The sequence below is a fragment of the Typopeltis vanoorti genome, chromosome 24, assembly GCF_054136105.1.
Source record: "Typopeltis vanoorti isolate ZY-2024b chromosome 24, IOZ_Tvanoo_1.0, whole genome shotgun sequence".
NCBI lineage: Eukaryota > Metazoa > Arthropoda > Arachnida > Uropygi > Thelyphonidae > Typopeltis > Typopeltis vanoorti.
Window position 1 is genome coordinate 46,785,822 of NC_143572.1, and position 20,746 is coordinate 46,806,567.

The following is a 20,746-nucleotide window of genomic DNA, read 5'->3' on the forward strand; positions in this document are numbered from 1 at the left end:
TTTTGTCAAAAGCCTTAGCAAAATCCAAAAGTTCCATGGTGTATCCATTATCCTTGTCTAGTTCAATAGTAACATTGTTATAGAATATGAGCAAGTTGCTAAGACATGACCTTCCCTTAATGAACCCATGTTGTTCATTGCAAAGTAGAGATTCACTGTCAACCCATTTCTGAATGCAGGCCCTAACCAATTTTTTCAAAATCTTCACCACCACTCCTGAGATACTAATTGGTCGATAGTTGGATAGATCGTTATTTGCACCGCCCTTATGCAATGGAACTACCATACATTCCTTCCATTCCTGCAGAATCTTCCCTGTTCTGAGACTCATATTAAACACCCTGGTCAAAGGAACGGTTCAGCTGAACACCGTTTTAGCACACGTGCTGATATTCGATCACTCCCCATTGCTGAATTCTTACTCAATTTGTGTAACAGCTCTAATACCTCGGCCCCACACACCTACATTTCGTCATCTAGTGAAGAGGTAACAGTGAGGTCAGTGTTGCATTCACCAGGTTGATAGCTTTCAACGAAATGGGCACTCGTTAATGAACAACTCTTCTGAATTTGTAACGCCTCATGCTATCTGGATTTGGAAGAGTTATTCTTTCATATCCATTCTTTCTTTTACTTGCAGCATATCGATAGAATCTTGTGGGTTGTGTTTAGCACGCAGAGATTGTTTTTTTTTTTCACACTCAGTCTTTGCTTTCTCAACAACAGTATTCTACCCTGCTGATTATAGTCACAACTGTTGTTCTTCCAATATCGTTTGCATACGGATGGCGTCCTTTATGAATGGTATTGGTTCCACATTTTCCTTTTCTTACGAAACTCTTGCTTAATAAGATTACACATCCATTTGACTCGTACTCTATTTATTTTCGAACTCTCCATTCTGATATCGCATCATTTAAGTACTGTTTAAATGTTTCTCTTTTCCCAATTATTTCCAATTTAATTCATTGCTTTTATTAAGGCAATAAATGTGATTGAGAGAGAGTGACAAAATTTAAATATTTTGGATGCTAATTAAATGAAGGATGCAATCCGGAAATGGAAATAAAAGTTAGAATTGAAATGGCAGGAAAAAACGTTTCTCCTGATGAAATCAACACTGTATAACCGTAATTTAAATTTAAAGCTTAGAGTAAGCATGGTTAAATGCTATGCATGGCGTGTACTGATGCACAGTGAAGAACCTTGGACCATGAAGACAGCATCGATAAAAAAAAACTTGAAATCTTTGAGATATGGTTATACAGACGACTGTTAAAAATCCCATGGACAGCAAAAACGTCCAATTAAGAAGAAATGGAGCTAATGGGGAAATCATATGAAATTTTAGAAACGATAAAAAGAAGAAAATCTGCATATCTTGGTCACCTACTTCGTAATGAAAAATATCAGATACTTCAGTTAATTATAAAAGGGAAGATAATGGAAGAAAAGGACAAGCAAGACGACGACAAATCTTGGCTGGCAGACAACAGAGAGTAGACTGGCATAAGTTATGAGGGACTATTCATAATGGCAGAGAATCGCTCAAAATTTGCCAAGGTGGTCATTGGACCTCCGATAAGCGTGGCACTCAAAGAAAAAGAAGCCTTTATTAATATATTCATTTTAATCCCTAAGAATAAAACTGAATATATATATTCACTTTTCATTTTTAAGAATGAATAGTTAAATTAATTTGAATAGTATCTGTCAGCTGTTCAATAATTAAAGTAATTTCAATAGTAAGTGTTCAAATTGGTGTAAAAATAAAGACAAAAATTAAGTATGCAAAATATCAGAATGCAGCTATTAGGCCTGTGAAACTTAATCAAAGCACTAAGAAAAGGCCAATATACAAGGTTATTATTATTACGGGCAACTCCAAGGAGTCCTTAAACTCAGGAGGGTGGCCCAACATCATTTCAAGAACAAATATTCAACATTCACACAGTATCTATTATACTTCACCTTGAACTCATTTACAGTCATGGCACCCACAACAGACTCTGGCAGCTTATTCCACTCGTTTACCACTCTCCAAGTAAAAAACTTAGCTCTCACACCCTTGCTAACCACACTCTTACCAAGCTTCCATGGATGGCCCCTCGTCCTCCCACAACCAGTCCTATTCTCAAAAATATCTTCTGAATTAATCTTATAGAAACCCTTCAGTAATTTGAATGTCTCAATCATATCACCCCTTTTTCGCCTACCAACCAATTTCTGCAGCCCATAAATCTTCAACCTATTCTCATAAGGTTCATTCCATAGTCCTGCTATTATCTTGGTCACTCGTCTCTGGATCCTCTCCACCTCCTCCTCATCAAGAAGAAACCCTGGCGCCCATATCTGGGCACAGTAGTTCTAGATGGGGTCTTATCAAGGCTCAATACGGAGAAACAATAAGCTGTTTGTCTCTGTTTGTTAAAGTGTTTTTCAGCAACCAAGTGACTTGATGAGCTGATTTTGCCATTTTTGCGATGTGTCCCCTATACTTCAACTCCCTGTCCATCAACACTCCCAAATCCCTGGCCTCGTCAATATCCTGGAGTACAGTTCAACCAATTTGATATACTGCTGCTAATCTTTTCACCTAAAAATGCAAAACCTTACATTTTTCCACATTAAATTGACATCCATTCTCCTTAGCCTAGACCTCCAATCTATCCAAATCATCCTGCAAGATTTTAACATCTTCTGCATTCACTATTGCCCTACCCAACTTTGCATCATCCGCAAACAGATGCACAGCTCCTTTCCTATATCGTTAATGAGCAAATTGAAAAGTAGTGGTCCAAGAACAGACCTCTGCGGCACACCACTAGTCACAGGCCGTCTTTTGGACTCTACTCCTGAATAAACCACTCTCTGATATCTCTCCATCAACCACCCTCCAATCCATCTTATCAACCCTATATCCATTCTTATATGCTGCAGTTTACTGATTAGAATTCCATGTGATATCCTATCAAAAGCTTTAGCATGGTCCAGTAGGATCACTGTAAACCCGTTACCCTTATCCAGTTCAACCTTCACTGTTATAGAACGTGAGCAAGTTACTGAAGCATGATCTACCCCTTCATAAAACCATGCTATCCCCCATACAGTATCCCATTTTCATTAATCCAATCTTGTATTTTCCTCTTGACTATTTTCTCCAAGACCTTGACAACAATTCCTGATATGCTGATCGGCCGGTAATTTTCAACACCAGTCTTGGAACCTTCTCTATGTTACTCTAATACATCATAAACAGTAAGCCGCCTGCATGCCATGGATGAATGTATTGATTCTTTGAAGGCATCGCATACTACTACTAATAATAATAGTGAAAGGGCACCTTGGCTTTACAAGTGAAAGTTCACAATCTTAATTCCAAAGGGATCCAGGACACCAGTCTGCACTAGTTTCATAACCAGTTAGTTGGCAATAATAGATGTGAAAGAAAAGTACTCATGTACATTAACTTCGGAAAGTTCAAGTTTCTTATCATTCTGAAAAAAAAATATTAGGGCAGCTGAGTGTCCTTCCAGAATTTTAAATAATGCTTGATGACCTGATGAAAGCCATATGATAGTTTTTGTCACAAACCTGAAGAATGTTTTTTCTACCTATTTTTATCCAATTTCCTCCAAGGGGAGTTCTTTTGGGTAAGATAATTGGATTTTTAACCCATCAAATACCGACGATAGTGCTTTTGCAATTCTGTAGGCATCAGCTTTTCTTCAGTTCTGATCATCAACCAGAGGTACCTTACTATAACTTTCTTTCCGAGTAGTTTCGAGTAAGTCGATAATTGGCAAGACTATTTCGTTTTTCCCTTTGAGATATTCGGATTTTCAACTCTGAAGCTAAAAAATCGTACTATTTCGTACTATTCAGAGTATTTCAGAAATAATATGTACCTGATTGGATTTAGATGAACAACCTTTATCCATATTTTATCCGTAATGTCTGTCCTGAACTCTTCATTCCTTTAATGCCTCGAACTCATCTCTGAATGATGCTGCAGTAAGTGGAGATTTGGTGTTAATCGATCTTCGAAATATTCGTCAGGGCAAAAAAACTTTTGAATTCCATCTATTTCCTTTGGATATAAAATTCATTAGAAAGAGAGAGACGAAAACTGACCATGGAACATAAAATTACATATAGCATATAATATTAATTAAAGATTAGGAACAGGAGATGGCAGAAAGTTGACTGACACTAATAGACAATTCACTCAATAGGGAAAACTACACGTAGACCAAGTTAATTATCGTCAACAATAACTACAAAAAAGTAAGGTGGATAAAAAAAAATTGAAATTAAATGATGCTAAAGGATGTTTTAATCTATAAGCAATGTTTACGAGGGTGGTCTGAAAAGTTCTCCACCTAACAATGAAAAAACGAATTTTTAATTTTCAAAATTATTTTTATTTTTTCAACATAATCTCCCTTAAGACATACATTTATTCCAGCGATGCTAAAGTGCCATTATGATAGTGGTTTTCAGCAAGGTCTGCCAAATACCCCCCCCCCTCCCTCTACAGCTGCAATCACCTCTTGATTCGAAGAAAAACGCTGACCAGCGAGGAAGGGTTTTAGTTTAAGAAAGAGATAGAAGTCAAAGAAAGTAAAGTCTGGGGAACATGGTGGATGCTCCAACAATTCATAGTGCAGATCCTTTAATTTTCCCATTGCCAAAACACCTTTGTGGTCAGGTGCATTGTCCTGATGAAAGATGATTTTTTTATTCTGCAAACCGGGTCTTTTCTCACGGATTTTTTCGTCTAGTCTAATTAAAAGATCGGAATAATATCCCCCAGTTACCGTTTTACCATTTTCAAGATAATTAATAAACAAAATGCCTTTGACATCCCAAAACACCGATGCCATGACCTTTCCTACTGATGGAACCGACTTTGTTTTCTTTGATGCAAAACAACCTGCTTCTGTCCACTGTTTTGACTGTTTGGATTCTGGTGTGTACTTGGTAAATCCAAGTCTCATACATAGTAATAAATCGAAGCATAAGATCAGTTTTATTTTTGTTAAGACGTTCCAAGCACTGTTCAGATTTTCATTTTCAGCGTTTTTGATCTGTTGTGAGCAAGCACAGCATTCATCTTGTGCAAAGCTTTTTCATTTGCAATTCTTCATGCAAAATATATCCTACACATTCTTTTGAAATGCCTAGTTTCAGCAATTTCACGCACTTTGACTCTCCGGTCATCCAATACCATATCATGCACTTGATCAATGATTTCTGATGTTATTACACTTTTTGGACGTCCTTCACGTGGATCAACTCGTACGGCCACGTTTAAATCCGTTCATCAACATAATCCTACAATACATCATGTGTTCCATATATCAGGCACTACCTGCAATCATCCAGATTAAATCTGAATAGTCCAAGGAATAATAAAAAAACATATTTATGCAAATAATTACACCATACAGATAATTAAAGAATTTTAAAATAAAGATAAAAAAAACAAAGCCTTATACGATGGGAAGTGTCTGTTTAGCCCTGGATGACATTTACTTCCACAGCACTTGAGCCATAGTAGAGATACCATGATATGATCAATTATAATCCTTCCTGTCATAAGGATTATAATCCTTATAACAGGGTGCTAGTTCAGCCATATTGCAGTAGGGCCCATCGCTACGCTAACAATTCCTTTCAGCATAGCAAGTGCGGAAAGAAAATTTTCCAAGTGTGAACTGATTAAAAATTATTTGTGAACAGCAACGACCCAAGAAAGATTGGGTGGCCTAGCAACTATATGGCTCCCACTGATGAGACCTCAATAAAGGTCAAAACCGGTCTGGGTAGTGGTCCCTTGCCTTTAATACATAGCATCATACATCTCTTCAAGGAGATGGGCTTTGCATTAAGGGTAAATATTAGGAATAGTGATCAGAACTTATTCCACCTTTACCACGAGTTGTCTAGACTTGCAATACGTGCAGGTGCAAACTTGACTTATTTGTCTGTTTGCTTACTTGGGAAATGGAGTAAAACCAAGTTTAAAATAACTTGGCATCTTTAACATATTATACCCATGGTAAAAAAACTTTCTAAATATATATATATACACACACATTATACATATAGGTATTCAACACTTGGGAGCTCGCATCGCTAATTTTGCAGTGTACGATGTGGTATATCTGAGAGATACATTCATTACTAGTATGTGCTAAAATGCAATAAAACATAAAAGGAAAAAACACTGCAAATATAGTACATGATGGTACAAATTAAGTGAATATTAAATCCAACATTATTTCATAGCCAAATATAGAAACAAGTTTCGCGTCGAGTATATAAAAAACTAAAAGTTTCGGCAGATGCAAGCATAAGTAGTGACTTAATGGGCAATTCGTAGTAAAGGTGGAGCAAGCTCAAGACCACTTTCCTTAGTATTCCATAAATGTAAAGCACATCTCATAGAGGACATGAATGACAAAAATAAGCCTTTGGCTCTCTATTTCAGTAATACATGATGGTTTGTTTATTTTTTTCAGCTACAATCTAGAAATTATTGAACAAAGAATAAAAAACAACAACAACTAAACCATACTATACTGACATCGGAGGTCACGGTATCTCTCAGATACAATTTACTATCAAATATCACAAACCTTTACATAACATGCGCTAAACCAAACTGACAGCAAAAAAAAAAAAAAAAAAAAAAAAATGCGGAATATCACTCGTAACATATGAATGCACAGGTACTCATGACCTCCAAGTTATACACTGAATTGTGTAAGAATATTTATATTAAACATTTTGCATGTATCTGTCAGATCAGATGTGAGCGCCCGAGTGTTAAGCAAATATTTATAGCGTAAATATATACACATTATTTTTAAATATTAATACATCTAATTTATATTTGAAAGAAATGCTTTCATGCTAATTCATTAAGATTATTGTCATCAGACCTTCAGGTAGTAAAGAATTCACTCAATGGGGGGGGGGGTGATACATCACATACACTAGCCATCATACCTTCTCTTAAACTCATTCACACTTTATGTATTCACCATTTCAACAGGCAAACTGTTCCACTCACTACTCTGTGAGAGAAAAATTTATTTCTCATCCCTTTCTTACCTGCACACTTAACTTCCATGGATTTCCTCTTGTCCTGTTCCCAGCATCCACATCCTGTAATACCTTCTCAGTAGTTTTCGACTTCCATCCTATTAGCCCTTTCTCAGTGTCTGAAATCCATATATCTCAATCTATCCTCATAATTTACATTCCATAATCCAATCCCAGTATCTCTGTAACTTCATCCCCTTGGAACCCAAAAGACCAAATCTGTGCACAGTTGTCCATGTGTGGTCGTTTCAAGTCCTTCACACGGCAACCACATTCCAATTATCCTCTGTTGTATGTGCAATTTTTTTTCTGTAACTTTTATTCAAGTTGCATGCAAATTAATTCCTGTAGTGGATGAAGCTGTAGTTTGTGTGTGTGTTGAGAGTAAGATGTCTAGTTTGGTGATGTAGTTTATGTTGTGGTTGTTAATGCTACAGATGTTAGCAAACTGGACGCGAAAGCGTTTTTATTGTGGAGATTCTTGCATGATTTGTATTTGTTATTGATGTTTTGTCTTTTTGCAGTTATTAATTTTTGCGGGAGATTCATTTTTATTGCAGTGTCATCTTCTACATAATTCATAATAATAGATGTGCACTGAGAGGAGACAGTCACTTGGACATGACATTCATATAGAGTGACTAATCCCTTGGGCACATTATTATTTACAGCATCTCCATGGAGTCTAGAGACTCATCATGGGAGACCCAAATCAATCATTATACCTCTCCTTGAATCCCTTCACCATCAGGAAACTCAACCAATTATGGCAAGGGGACTGGTCAACAGTTCTTCCAAATACTACTCTGACTTCCTTTACAGCATGATCTGGCAGAATGTGACAGCAGGATTATGCACCAATTGACCAGGAAGCCTCCTAATTCATTACCGAGAGGTTTAGTCTGTGCACTATCTTGCAGCAACATCATTTTTACTGGCATACCCTTGAAATGGATGTTTGGGTCTCATGTATGTTTTTTCATGCCCCTGATTGGTGTCACTAATGTATGGAGAAGCCAAAACCCTTGTTGTGGAGACAAACAAGGCATTTGTCACTTCAACCCTCCAATAAGCTGGGTGGGGTTATTTCAGCAGGTGATGATCATCTATCACTTAGTGGTTCTAAGATGTAGATAACCATTCTCAAACTAGGAACGTATCCTTTTAAAGCAAGAATACTTACTGGGAATTTGCCAGAATTTGTGAAAATGGGCCACACAACGGGAAGCCAGAGTTCAGTTGATATGGAGAGGCCCCTATGTAAGTAACTCCAAAAACATGACCTCCCTTAAACTCATGCTGACTCTCACAAAAAATCAACTAGGTGAGGACCAGGATTGGATTATCAGCCCAAACCTTGTCCTTACCTAAATTTCCAAGATGAGATGTTCACAAAACACTACATTTAACAATCTCTCATTCTGGAAGTTTCTTTTGAAGTTACAACACTATCTTAGGTTTAGCTCTACTTGAGTTTCTGAATATCAATAAAATCATTGTTTTCTAATATTTTTTAGATGCTCTCCCTCTCTTATTTTTTCAGAGCTGTAATATATGTGGCACTTTTTGATCTGCTACTGAAATAAAAAGGTTTTTTAAATACTTTAGTTCAAATGATAATAGGAGTTCATATAATAAACTCCTCTTATCATTTATTTCAATGAAGACAGGAATTTTATGAGTCTGGAACCATTTCAACAATTCTCCTTCAAAATACAAAGAGTATCTCAGGCAACAAATATTCCAAGATGCTGTACTAACAGATTTATATATTTTTTATTTTTTTTTTGTTATGAACCAAATTATAAAATGTTATTCTGTTCAAGGCAATTTAAATATCAAAGGCACTGCCATAGCTCAGTCAGTAATTATTATTATTATTACTGTATGATGATGCAGCAGCCGTGAGTCCCATATGGGAAGTACGGTACCATCTTAGAAAAACAACATGAAGCTGTTGGTTATAATGTATTTTTGTCTGTTAACTGCATGTGCTCTCCTGACCAGTTTACCTGTTCTGAGGGACAAAAACCCTTCTACCTTCATGAGACTGGCTAACTCACCTTTAGTAAAAGAGATTAGATAAAGGGTCCTCAAGTCATTGACAGGAATCAAACCCAGGTCTTTGCCTATACCGACTGAGCTACGAGGCTCTATGGATTTTGGTGATTGAGTTCACCAACTGAACCCATGTGGAGACAAGCTGATCCTAGCAATGTTTTGGCTTGCCACTGTATGGTTGAATGTACTGGCTAGGGGAGGGATTGTGACAGCAATCTCTACTTAAGAAATTTCCAAAATTAGATTTTACAGATTGTTTCCAACAACCATAGATCGATTTCCCCTGAAATGATGATGATGCCATTTCAGAGGAAATCAGTCAGTAATGACGACGCTCTTTGGCTGGAAAGACCTGGACATGAATCCTGTCTGGGACATGAAGAACCTTTATAGGACATTTTCAACGGAAAATGAATGAGCCAATCTCATGTGCTTTAAAATAGTTCATTGGCCTTAGAATGCATGCAACTGACAAACATAGAAAGCTATATAAATGGATATTATTTCTGGGAAAACTCCCATGTTACTTCTCTTAACAAACTATTACATTTACGGCTATTTTGCCTGCTTCTGTTTAGGAGTGCTCTGTTTAAATGTCATTTGCTTTTTACTCACAGATTCTTAGGGCATTGTAGATGTATATTTACGAATAAATATATGTAGCATAGAGAAGAAGAATTTGCACATACCTTTTTCTGGGTGCTGTGGCTTTTCATCTTTCAGCGTTGTCCAAACTACTGTGCGTGTGTGTGTGTGGGGGGGGGGGATTAGGCAATGTGGAAGAATTGAAATGCAAATGGAAAAAACCCGGGTTTTTTTTGAATAATATATATATACATATATATTATAAGGGATAGGCAGAACGTTTTTTTTATATTTATATAAGGTGGGAAAGGATGAAAGGGGTTGAAAACAGCAACTGATTTTTAGAGGGGGGAGCAAAGGGGGTTGACAGGGTGCGGTCCATTTCGACTATTCTTAGTCGTCGTCTGAACACATAGACAATGACCAAGAATAGTCGAAACGGACTGCACCCCGTCAACCCCCCCCTCTAAAAATCAGTTGCTGTTTTCAACCCCTTTCCCACCTTATATAAATATAAAAAACGCTCCGCCCATCCCTTATAATATATATGTATATGTTATTACCAAAAAAACCTGGGTTTTTTCCATTTGTATTTCAATTCTCCCACATTGCCTAATCCCCCCCCCCCTCCACACACACACACACAGTAGTTTGGACAATGCTGAAAGATGAAAAGCCACAGCACCCAGAAAAAGGTATGTGCAAATTTCTTGTCCTCTATGCTACATATATTTCTTGGTAAATATACATCTACAATGCCCTAAGAATCTGTGAGTAAAAAGCCAATGACATTTAAACAGGGGCACTCCTAAACAGAAGCAGGCAAAATAGCCGTAAATGTAATAATACTATATAAATGGGATTAACTGCATTATCAAAACATTAATTAGGTGATATGAACTTACTTGATCATGACATAACACATTCACATTATGGTGAACATGGGGAAAGAAAAAAAAAAAAACATGGTCAGTTAATGGAAAGTTTAGTCATTGGAAGGTCAGATAATTGAGAGATCACCAAATCACAGAAGTGTTCTTTACATTTTCATTATTATATTATTTAGTTTATACAGAACACACAATAATAAAAAACAAGATATTTTCTGGTTGGATAACACAAATTTCTAAAAAAAAAAAAAGTGAACCCCCAAAAAGCTATATTCATAAAAAGCATAAAAATATTTAATGCTAATTTTAATTCCATTATTATTATTTTTTGTAGCCTTCCAATTTTCATCATCAAATTCCTGATATGCACCCTTAGGGGATGTACAGGATATTATGGAATAATTACATTAAAAAGTTACGACATTACTAACTTTGATCAACAATCTTCCTCCAAATTAATCCAGTAGTTGACTTTGCTTGTTCGTACTAGTTCCCTGATGAAATCAACAGGGACCTTGTTCAACCAAGAAACACTCCAGCCAACATGAAATTCTGTCATGTTGTATCATCATTTTACATTGTGGTTTAAGCCAATAAGAATACAATTTGGTCAGTTAAATTACAAATTACAGCCCATTCTTGTTCATTCAGTATCCAGGTAGATACCTAACAGCACCATAAGGTAAGGATTGGACATTAGATCAGAATGTCCCAGTCACTTCTCCACATTCCTTAAAAGGCTATGTGGAGGTCTCTTCCCAGTTATGCAGCTTTGACTTAAGCACCCCACTTTCAATTTTACTGAGAATTATGTATTTTAAAAGAAATTTAATTTATTTAAAAATACATTTCTTTTGTGTTGTTTGTATGAGAAGTGTTAGTGTTATGCATTTGTTAATCAGATGATAAGATTCTAATTACATGAGCATTTTTTTAAAAATAATGCTTGAAATACTATATCAAGTACAAAAAAAAAATTGTTACAACAAGAGTGATTTTAATCTTCCTTCTTTGCTTTATTATCGGTCACACATGAACATGAATGAATAACATTCAGCAAGTTCAAGTTTTGCACTCTCTTCTTAATCAATTTAATTTTTAAAATTCTTATTTGTAAAGAAACTGTGTTGTAGGATATTAATCTTCATCTGAATCAACATAGTTCCGCTCTGTCACTGTACTCACTGCTTCAGCAAGGGTCTGTTCTGATCTCAGCCTGTCCCCTGTTTGCATGTAAAGAGGTAAAAAAAAAAAAAAAAATCTCACTGTAGTACTCTAATTGAAATAATTGATGGCATTTATACAATTTACTAGAACAAATAACTAAGTCTTAAATATAATATGATAGTCATTATTTAAATTAAGGGGATTATATATTCACTGTATATATATAAAATTAATTTGAATGACTATATACCAAGAATGAAAAAGAAAAGATTTAATGTTAAGATACTACTAGTTTCGTTGAATAAATCAACTTCTTCAGGTATCACAGGCAAAGAATTATATAAAATAACAGAGACATGATAAAATTACATCAACAGATCTAGTATAAAACACAATAGTACATTTTAAAACAGGAATGCGTGCTGGAGTTCCAACTGAAGTTGACTATGTGCGTGAGCTGTCACCAGTGCGTCAGAAAGATTGTAGCTAAGGCTGTTGTTAATATGGGATGAATTGAGCGATATTTCTCTAGATTCAATAATCTTTCTTTCGAGTTCATCATAACACACATGAATATTAGAAGTTTGCGGCCAGTCTACGAGATGTTGGCGGCCTTTATCCGAGTTGATAGAGAAGAGAACGTGGCTAGAGAGAGCGTTGGCCATAGTCCTATTGCACAAGATGTCTCTTTGGTGTTCTTCCATACGTAAAATGATAGATTTAGCTGTCTGGCCATAATATGGTTTGCCACATTCACACAAAATCTTGTAGACTCCTGGATACTGAATAGGAAGATGTTTCACTTTAGGTCTACTTAGTATGGAGCGAAGTTTTGGAAACATAGTGAAGCAAGTTCTAATCTTGAATTTCATAAAAATTTTTGCCAGTTTTGGCAAGAGAGAACTGATGTATGGCCAGTGCTTTCTCTAGCCACGTTCTCTTCTCTATCAACTCGGATGAAGGCCGCCAACTTCTAATATCCATGTGCGTTATGATGAACTCGAAAGAAAGATTATCGAATCTAGAGAAATATCGCTCAATTCATCCCATATTAACAACAGCCTTAGCTACAATCTTTCTGATGCACACATTGCCACTGTCCAGTATTGGCGCACTGGTGACAGCTCATGCATGTAGTCAACTTCAATTGGAACTCCAGCATGCATTCCTGTTTTAAAATGTACTATTGTGCTTTATACTAGATCTATTGATGTAATTTTATCATGTCTTTGTTATTTTATATAATTCTTTGCCTGTGATACCTGAAGAAGTTGATTTATTCAACGAAACTAGTAGTATCTTAACATTAAACCTTTTCTTTTTCATTCTCGGTATATAGTCATTCAAACTAATTTTTTTATAATATTATCTACTGAGTAAATATGAACAATAATATACATATATATGAAATCATGGCTAGCTTTGACATAGTTTCCTTGTTCACTAATGTTCCAACAGACGAAGTCCTAACATTACTCCAAGACAAGTTATCCAAAAAAATGTTGGCTTTACTTACCCATTGCATCAAATCCGGTTACTTTAGATTCTAAGATATTATACACAAGCAAAATCGTGGTCTCTGCCGATGGGTAATCTTTTATCCCCTGTTCTTGCAAATATTTACTTGGAGGATTTTGAAGCCAAGGCTATCTCTTCCTTTGCTTTAACATCTAAGGTTTGGAAACATTATGTGGATGACATTTTCCTCATTTGGAGCCATGGCCATGATTCCCTTATGGATTCCTTAAACATCTCAATAGTCGACATCCAAGAATAAAGTTCACAGCCGAGCTTGAAACTGATAGTTCCCTGCCTTTTCTAGATGTAAAACTGACCCGCTCTTCTGGTAAACTTAAAAATTTCGATGTATAGAAAGCTTACACATACTAACAGGTATCTTCATAGTCAGCCCCATCACTTCCCTCCCCAAAAACTTGGAATAATTTCTACTTTGGGACATAGAGCTTACTCTCTTCTTGATGACCCAGATGAACTTCATAAAGAAATCAACTATCTCAAAACTACTTTCTTACTTAATGGATATTCTAAAAGAATTATTGAAAAATTCCTTCTTAATCCTCCTAGTCATCACACAGAAGAAATAAACACAGTCAAAGGCAATATATCTATTCCTTACATAAGTTCAGTTTCACAAAAATTAGCCAAGGTTCTAAGAAAATACAATATCAGAACTTTGTTCACTCCACTTCCAAAAATCCACTCCTTAATAAGCCACCCAAAACCTTGTCATCATCATCTTAAATATCCTGGTGTGTACAAAATATGGTGTGATTGTGATATTCCTTATTTTGGCCAGACGGACAAATCTAATGAATTGCGTATGGAGGAACACATGAGGGACATTGCTTTCAAGAGACAGCGAGCCAGTGCCTTATCAAACCATATCCTTTTCTCGGCTAATCTTAATGATGATAACCCAAGTCATACAGTCCGCTGGGACAGATCTACCAACATTTTTCGTTGCTATGATGAAATGGAGAGAAAAATCGTAGAATCTAGGGAAATCATCCTCACCCCTGAACATCTAAATAATAACTTGAGCTACAACCTCCCAGATAGCCATTCAGCAGTAATCAGGTACTGGTGTTCACGTGATGCTGCAAGCACGCACTCTCCTAACAATGCAACAAACAAAAGAACAGCTTTAAATACAACTACAACGTTTTCGTCCTAATTATGTATAGAGACTCTATGTTGTTCATAGTTTCTTTAAGCTTCAGTGTTAAGTGTTTTTTCTTTTCTTTTATAATGTCACCTGATGAAGGCTGTTATAAGCTGAAACTAATCGTGTTTTACTATTAAACCTTTTTTACTTAACTCTCGGTTTAAGTCATTCAACCGCAGATATGAGAGTCCTGAGAAAGATTATAGGCGTGAACAGATGTCATCAATGGCAATATCATATTAAAAACGAGGATATTAGGAAAGAACTTGATATTGTCAGCATCCAGGAATGCGTTAGCAGAGCTAATCTCAGGTGGTATGGTCACCTAAACAGAATGGGCGAGGAAAGATTAGCAAAACAAGTGTTCTCTGCCAGGTAGGCAGCAAAACGACCCAGAGGAAGACCAAGATATAGGTGGATTGATACGGTACAAAGTGCCTTAGATGATAGAAATATAAGATCTGATAATGTTGGAGTCTTGACAAGTAACAGACTGATTTGGAGGAAAATTGTAGATAGGAAGTTAGTAATGATATAATTTTTTCATGTAGTACTATCATATCCTGTACACCCCTTGTGGGTGCATGGCAGGAATTTGATGATGATGATGATTTCAACCGAGTCAATGAATCTCCATATATATATATATATATATATTTCAAAAAATAGATTTAATGACTCCAAGACCGAGATAACATATAAAGATTTTAATGATAAATACTACTAGTTTCGGCATATAGCAGCCTTCTTCAGGTATTTATAAAGGAAAGGAATACTAATAAACAACTTGAAAAATACAACGTTTTTATGTATCGATTATGTGAGGCAATTTGTACCTGTAATTTCCAGTTTGTTTATTTAAATAATTCAATGTTTATTAGTATTCCTTTCCTTTATAAATACCTGAAGAAGGCTGCTATATGCCGAAACTAGTAGTATTTATCATTAAAATCTTTATATGTTATCTCGATCTTGGAGTCATTAAATCTATTTTTTGAAATGTATAACAACCGAGTAAAAACTAATCGCCACACACATATATATATATATATATATATATTTTGTCTTAAGCAATGCTCAGAACTTGGAATAATGACCTAAAGGAATTAATCAAAAGGAAAAAACAAGCTTTTAAAATCTATCTGCAAAGTAAAAACACTGCTGACTATATACAATATAAGAAATTACAGGCTGAAGTCAGAAAGCTTTCCAGAAGTATATGCAGAGAAGATTGGAGTAAATATGTTAAATCATTAGTGCAGGATATCACTGGACCACAAAGAACAGGTTTTAAAATTTTCAGGCAACTACAAACAGCAGAAAATGACCAATTAAGAAACAATCTAATTTCCAGAGAGGATTGGATAGAACACTATTAAAATATTGTGGAATGAAAAACAAGAAATATAAAACAATGACAAAACTCACAAAATTGAAGATATCAATATACAGGAAAGTACAGAAGAATAGTAATGAAAGAATTAGAAAACTCAAGAAATAGAAAAAGCCCGAGCCTGGATGGAATATGCGTTGCGCTCTTTAAATATGAAGACAATAGCTTAAAAGAAAACCTATTTAAACTCTTCAATAATATCTAGAAATATCAAAAGATCCCAAAAGAATGGGAAACTGGAGTAGTAATAAATATTCACAAAAAAGGTCCCAAGGACAAATGCGGAAATTACAGAGGCATTACTCTCTTAATAACAGCATCTAAACTATATGCAAACATCTTAAAGAACAGACTAATTAAATATACAGAAAATTATTTAGAAGAAGAACAGTGTGGATTTAGAAGAGGGAGAGGATGCACAGATGCCTCTTTCACAATGCAACAGATCATAGAAAAAAGCAAACAATTTAACCTGCCCACTTTTCTTCTATTTATTGACAATGAAAAGGCATGTGATAATTTGAACAGAAATCTATTCTGGAAAATATTACAAGACGATAAAATACCTCCTATATTAATTAAAGCAATAAAAAGTCTGTCTGCGCAGTTAGCCTAGTGGCTGTGTGCTTCACAACCATATGCCTGGGGAAGGAGTATCCAAGGTTCGATTCCTGTCGGTGACGTGAGGAACTGAAGGATCTTCCTCAGCCATAGCCAAGTTAGCCGGTTTTTTGGGCGTGGACAGTAGGGGGGGGGGGGGATCCTACTGTCCACGTGGATATTCAAAGTATGGTCAGCAAATCCAGAGTGGCTATAATGGTAGAACTGAATGTAGTCCATGTGTTCAGAAATTCTGATATTGACTTCCCTACCTGTTTAGCCATAGTAGGAAATTTTGTGACTGCGAGGGATCTAGTAAACACCTGACAGGTCTAGGGAACACGGCTGGTCTTTGGTATAGCAGATAAGGGATGCCAATTTTATTATTATTATTAAGAGAGACTGCCAGGGACTCATCGAGGAAGGCCATATACTACACGCAACAGCTATCATACTTATTCTTGAATTCATTCACACTGCTGTGCTCACAACATCCAATGGCAATCCATTCCAATCACACACCACCCTCTGAGATAAAAATCTAGTCCTCATCCCCTTCTTAGCAGCATTCATTCTTAGCTTCCAAGGATGCCTTCTTGTCCTTTTCCTACCCTCCATAAATTGAAAAATTCCATCAACTGAAATCCTGTATGACCCTTTCAGAAGTTTGTATATCTCAATCATATCACCCCTCTTTCTCCTGTTTGCTAGTGTCTGCAGTCTACAAATTCTCAATCTGTCTTCATCAGTATTCCATAATCCTGATATCAATTTTAACACTTTCGCCAATATATCAGAATCACAACAAAAACCAGGAGACTAGATCTGCACACAATAGTCCAAGTGAGGTCTTATCAAGGCCTTGTAAAGAGGAAATATGACAACCTTATCTTTACATGTGAATGTTCATTTCAGCATTGCAATTATCTTTTAAGTTGTATTGCAATCTTTGCCACATGGCCCTTGAACTTCAACTTCCTATCTATTAACACTCCAAGATCCCTAGCCTCATCAATTTCTTCAAGCATAATTCCACCAATATAATATGAAATTGGATATCTAATCACACCGAAGTGAATGACTTTAAATTTACAGACATTGAACTGATATCCATTTTCCCATGCCCACAATTCTAGCCTATTCAAATCATTCTGCAAGTACTGCATATCAGCAGCATTCCTGATCCCTATCTATCTTTGCATCATCAGCAAATAGCTGTATGTCACTTGTCAAATCCTTCTCAATATCATTAATGTATAGATTGAATAACAGTGGACAAAGGACTGATCCTCATGATACACCACTAGTTACCTTAAATCTTGCAGAATCACATCCCCCATTATACCATTTATTGATATCTGTCACTCAGCCATCCTCTTATCCAAGCTAATATTTTATGAAATATTATCCATGCTAATATTTTATAATCCAAACCTATATTCTCCAATTTATGCAAGTCTACCATGCTGTATTCTGTACAAAGCCTTAGCAACAACCGAAAGTATCGTGGTGTATTGTAAAATCTTGTGAGAAATTAATTTTTCAAAAAAATTTTCGCTAAAGATTTTCCAGTTTTTCATTTGAAATTATGAGAAAAAAAATGTGCTTAATAAGATGCTAAAATAAAAAAATTGCTGTAAGAATGCACATGAATTTTGACCTGTCAGTAGAAGCTTAGCAGGAATTAAGCTGGATTAGCGCTGATAAATTCCATCCAATGATCGTATGGTCAAACGGCCAGGATGACATCAATATTTTTTGCTACTGGCTAATCCTGGGAGATTCATAATTAAGAACAAAGGACTGAAAACAGAATAATATGGAATGCAGTGTTTGGCTGAAGACTGTTTTTTGGCTCTTCACGTTCGACTTCCACGGTGGCTACTTCCCTTCGTCCAGAAGGATTGTTCTTCCTGCCGCAGACACCAGATGTTTCTTCACTGCCAGCCCCCTCTCTCTCTCTAGGCTCTGGATAGCTACAGCAGAATCCCAGATAGTTTGATGGAGGACAACTCTCAAAGACTGAGCAGACGGAAGATGCGCAAGTTTTGTTGTAGGTCGATGTGTGTAAATTGGACTTTCCACTTGTGATTGTTAGCAAGTAAGCAACTATTTTATTGTATTTTGTTAAGAGTATGTGATCGTATGTGATTGCGAGAGGTTATTTGTTAACAGGCGGTAAATTGAATCTTAATTGATGGAAGAATATGTGTTGTTAAAGTGTTTTTATTTCACATGTTGTATGTGATAACGTTGGAATTAGTGCTAATTAAGTATTGTATGTGCGGAAGAAAGTTTTTGTTACAATCGTTTTTGGAAGATAAATGTTAGCTTGCAAGTGTATGTGTGCTAAGTTGTGTCACAGGAGACACGTTTATGTTAAGGTATAAGTTTTCTGGTAGTGAAAGCAGAATACGTTCTGTTGCTTAGATAGCAAATTGTTTTGTGTGTTAAAACTTTTGAGTAAATTAATCTTTCAGTAATTATTATGTGCTCTGTACCAATTCCATTAGATCGAAAATAAATGTTTTGTTTAGTTTAGTAATTACCTAGTTCTTATTCCTTAGCCAATGCACTATCTCGAAAAAATTAGCAAACCTGCGGGGAATAGTAAGAAATGACTAACCACGACTTGCATATAAGGAAATTGTGTAAACATATTATTTTATTTCTGTTATCTTCTCACCCTAACTTACAAGCAATAGAAGGTCAATTAAGTAGTGCAGTCGATAATAAAATATAAATTTCTTAACTGATATTGCGCGAGTGTTCAGGGGCTGCTACGTCAGATAGGCTTACTACACGAGGTCTAACTAACCACAGAGAAGGGGGGGGGGGGACAGAAATTGGTTACAGTAAGATTATCTTTTGTAGTACAGGTTAAGCGAACACAAGCCTAACACCTTGAAAGGCAGTGTTGAAGAAGTTTCTAGTCATTAACTTAGTGAAGCAGAATAAAGTAAATAAAAATGTAAGTAAAGACACAGATAGTTAAAAATAAATAATTAACAATATTTTACGGTATCCATTCCCCTCTTTATTTCAATGGTAACATTGTTATAGAGTGTGAACAAGTTGCTAAAACATGACCTTCCCTTAGAAAACCCATGTTGCTCATTGCAAAGTAGAGATTCACTGTCAATCCATTTCTGAATGCGAGCCCTAACCAATTTTTCCAAATCTTCACCACCACTCCAGAGATACTAATTGGTCGATAGCTGGATACATCGGTCTTTGCACCACTGTTGTGCAATGGAATTACCACACATTCTTTACATTCCTCTTCCATGTTCTGAGACTCAAACAGCCTGATCAAAGGCTGTTCAACTGAACATGCTTTTAGCACACATGCTGATATCCCATCAGTCCCTATTGCTGAATTCTTATTCAGTTTATGCAACAGCTCTAATACCTCATCATCATACACCTCAGTTTCTTCATCTAGTGAAGAGGTGGCAGTGAGCTCAATGTTGCATACACCAGGTTGATAGCTTTTAACAAAATGGGCATTCATTAAATGAACAACCTCTTCTGCATCTGTAACCCTCACGCCATCTGCATTTATAATAAATTTAGTTTAATCCTTTATCTAAGTGTGAGCAATCAAAGTTTGCGCCTGAAATTATCTTCAGGACTGGGGTAAGGTAGTACAACACCGGGCAACTCGTAGCAAAGGTGGACCAAGCTAACATCACTCCTATCTCAGTATCTCTCATAATGCAAAACACATCTCACTGCAGATATGTATAATGTTATGCATTAAGGGAAGGGTCACTACCCAGACTAGTTTCAACCTTTATTGAGGTCTTCAGTGGGAGCCAGACCCAGTAGTGGAGATACCAGGCAGAAGCAATGGCGAGGTCATCTTTTACCTATATAGATGTTGCAAACGGTGTGCCACCTTTTTATTAAATTACTCTGGATTTAGAGAAAGATGTTGAAAGTTTATTTTTCACTTGGTTAGACTATAATAAATTTAGTTTAATCCTTTATCCAAGTGTGAGCAAACAAAGTTTGCGTCTGAAAATATCTCCAGGACTGGAGTAAGGTAGTAACAACACCGGGCAACTCGTAGCAAAGGTGGACCAAGCTAACCGGCTTCCACTGAAGAGACCTCAATAAAGGTCGAAACTAGTCTGGGTAGTGACCCTTCCCTTAATGCATAACATCTGCAATGAGATGTGTTTTGCATTATGGGAGATACTGAGATAGGAGTGATGTTAGCTTGGTCCACTTTTGCTACGAGTTTCC

At 36.2% G+C, this 20,746-nt stretch overlaps 1 protein-coding gene across 1 annotated transcript in view; it reads right to left on the reverse strand.

Moving 5' to 3' along the window:
- Positions 1–11,626: 11,626 nt before the first annotated feature.
- Positions 11,627–20,746, reverse strand: part of LOC150093160 (coiled-coil domain-containing protein 12) — a 54,353-nt gene continuing 45,233 nt past the window's right edge. Inside the window, exon 5 of the mRNA XM_090413871.1 lies at positions 11,627–11,872. Within this exon, the coding sequence (XP_090269997.1) occupies positions 11,787–11,872 (86 nt within the window). The 3' untranslated portion in view covers positions 11,627–11,786. The remainder of the gene's footprint in view (positions 11,873–20,746) is intronic.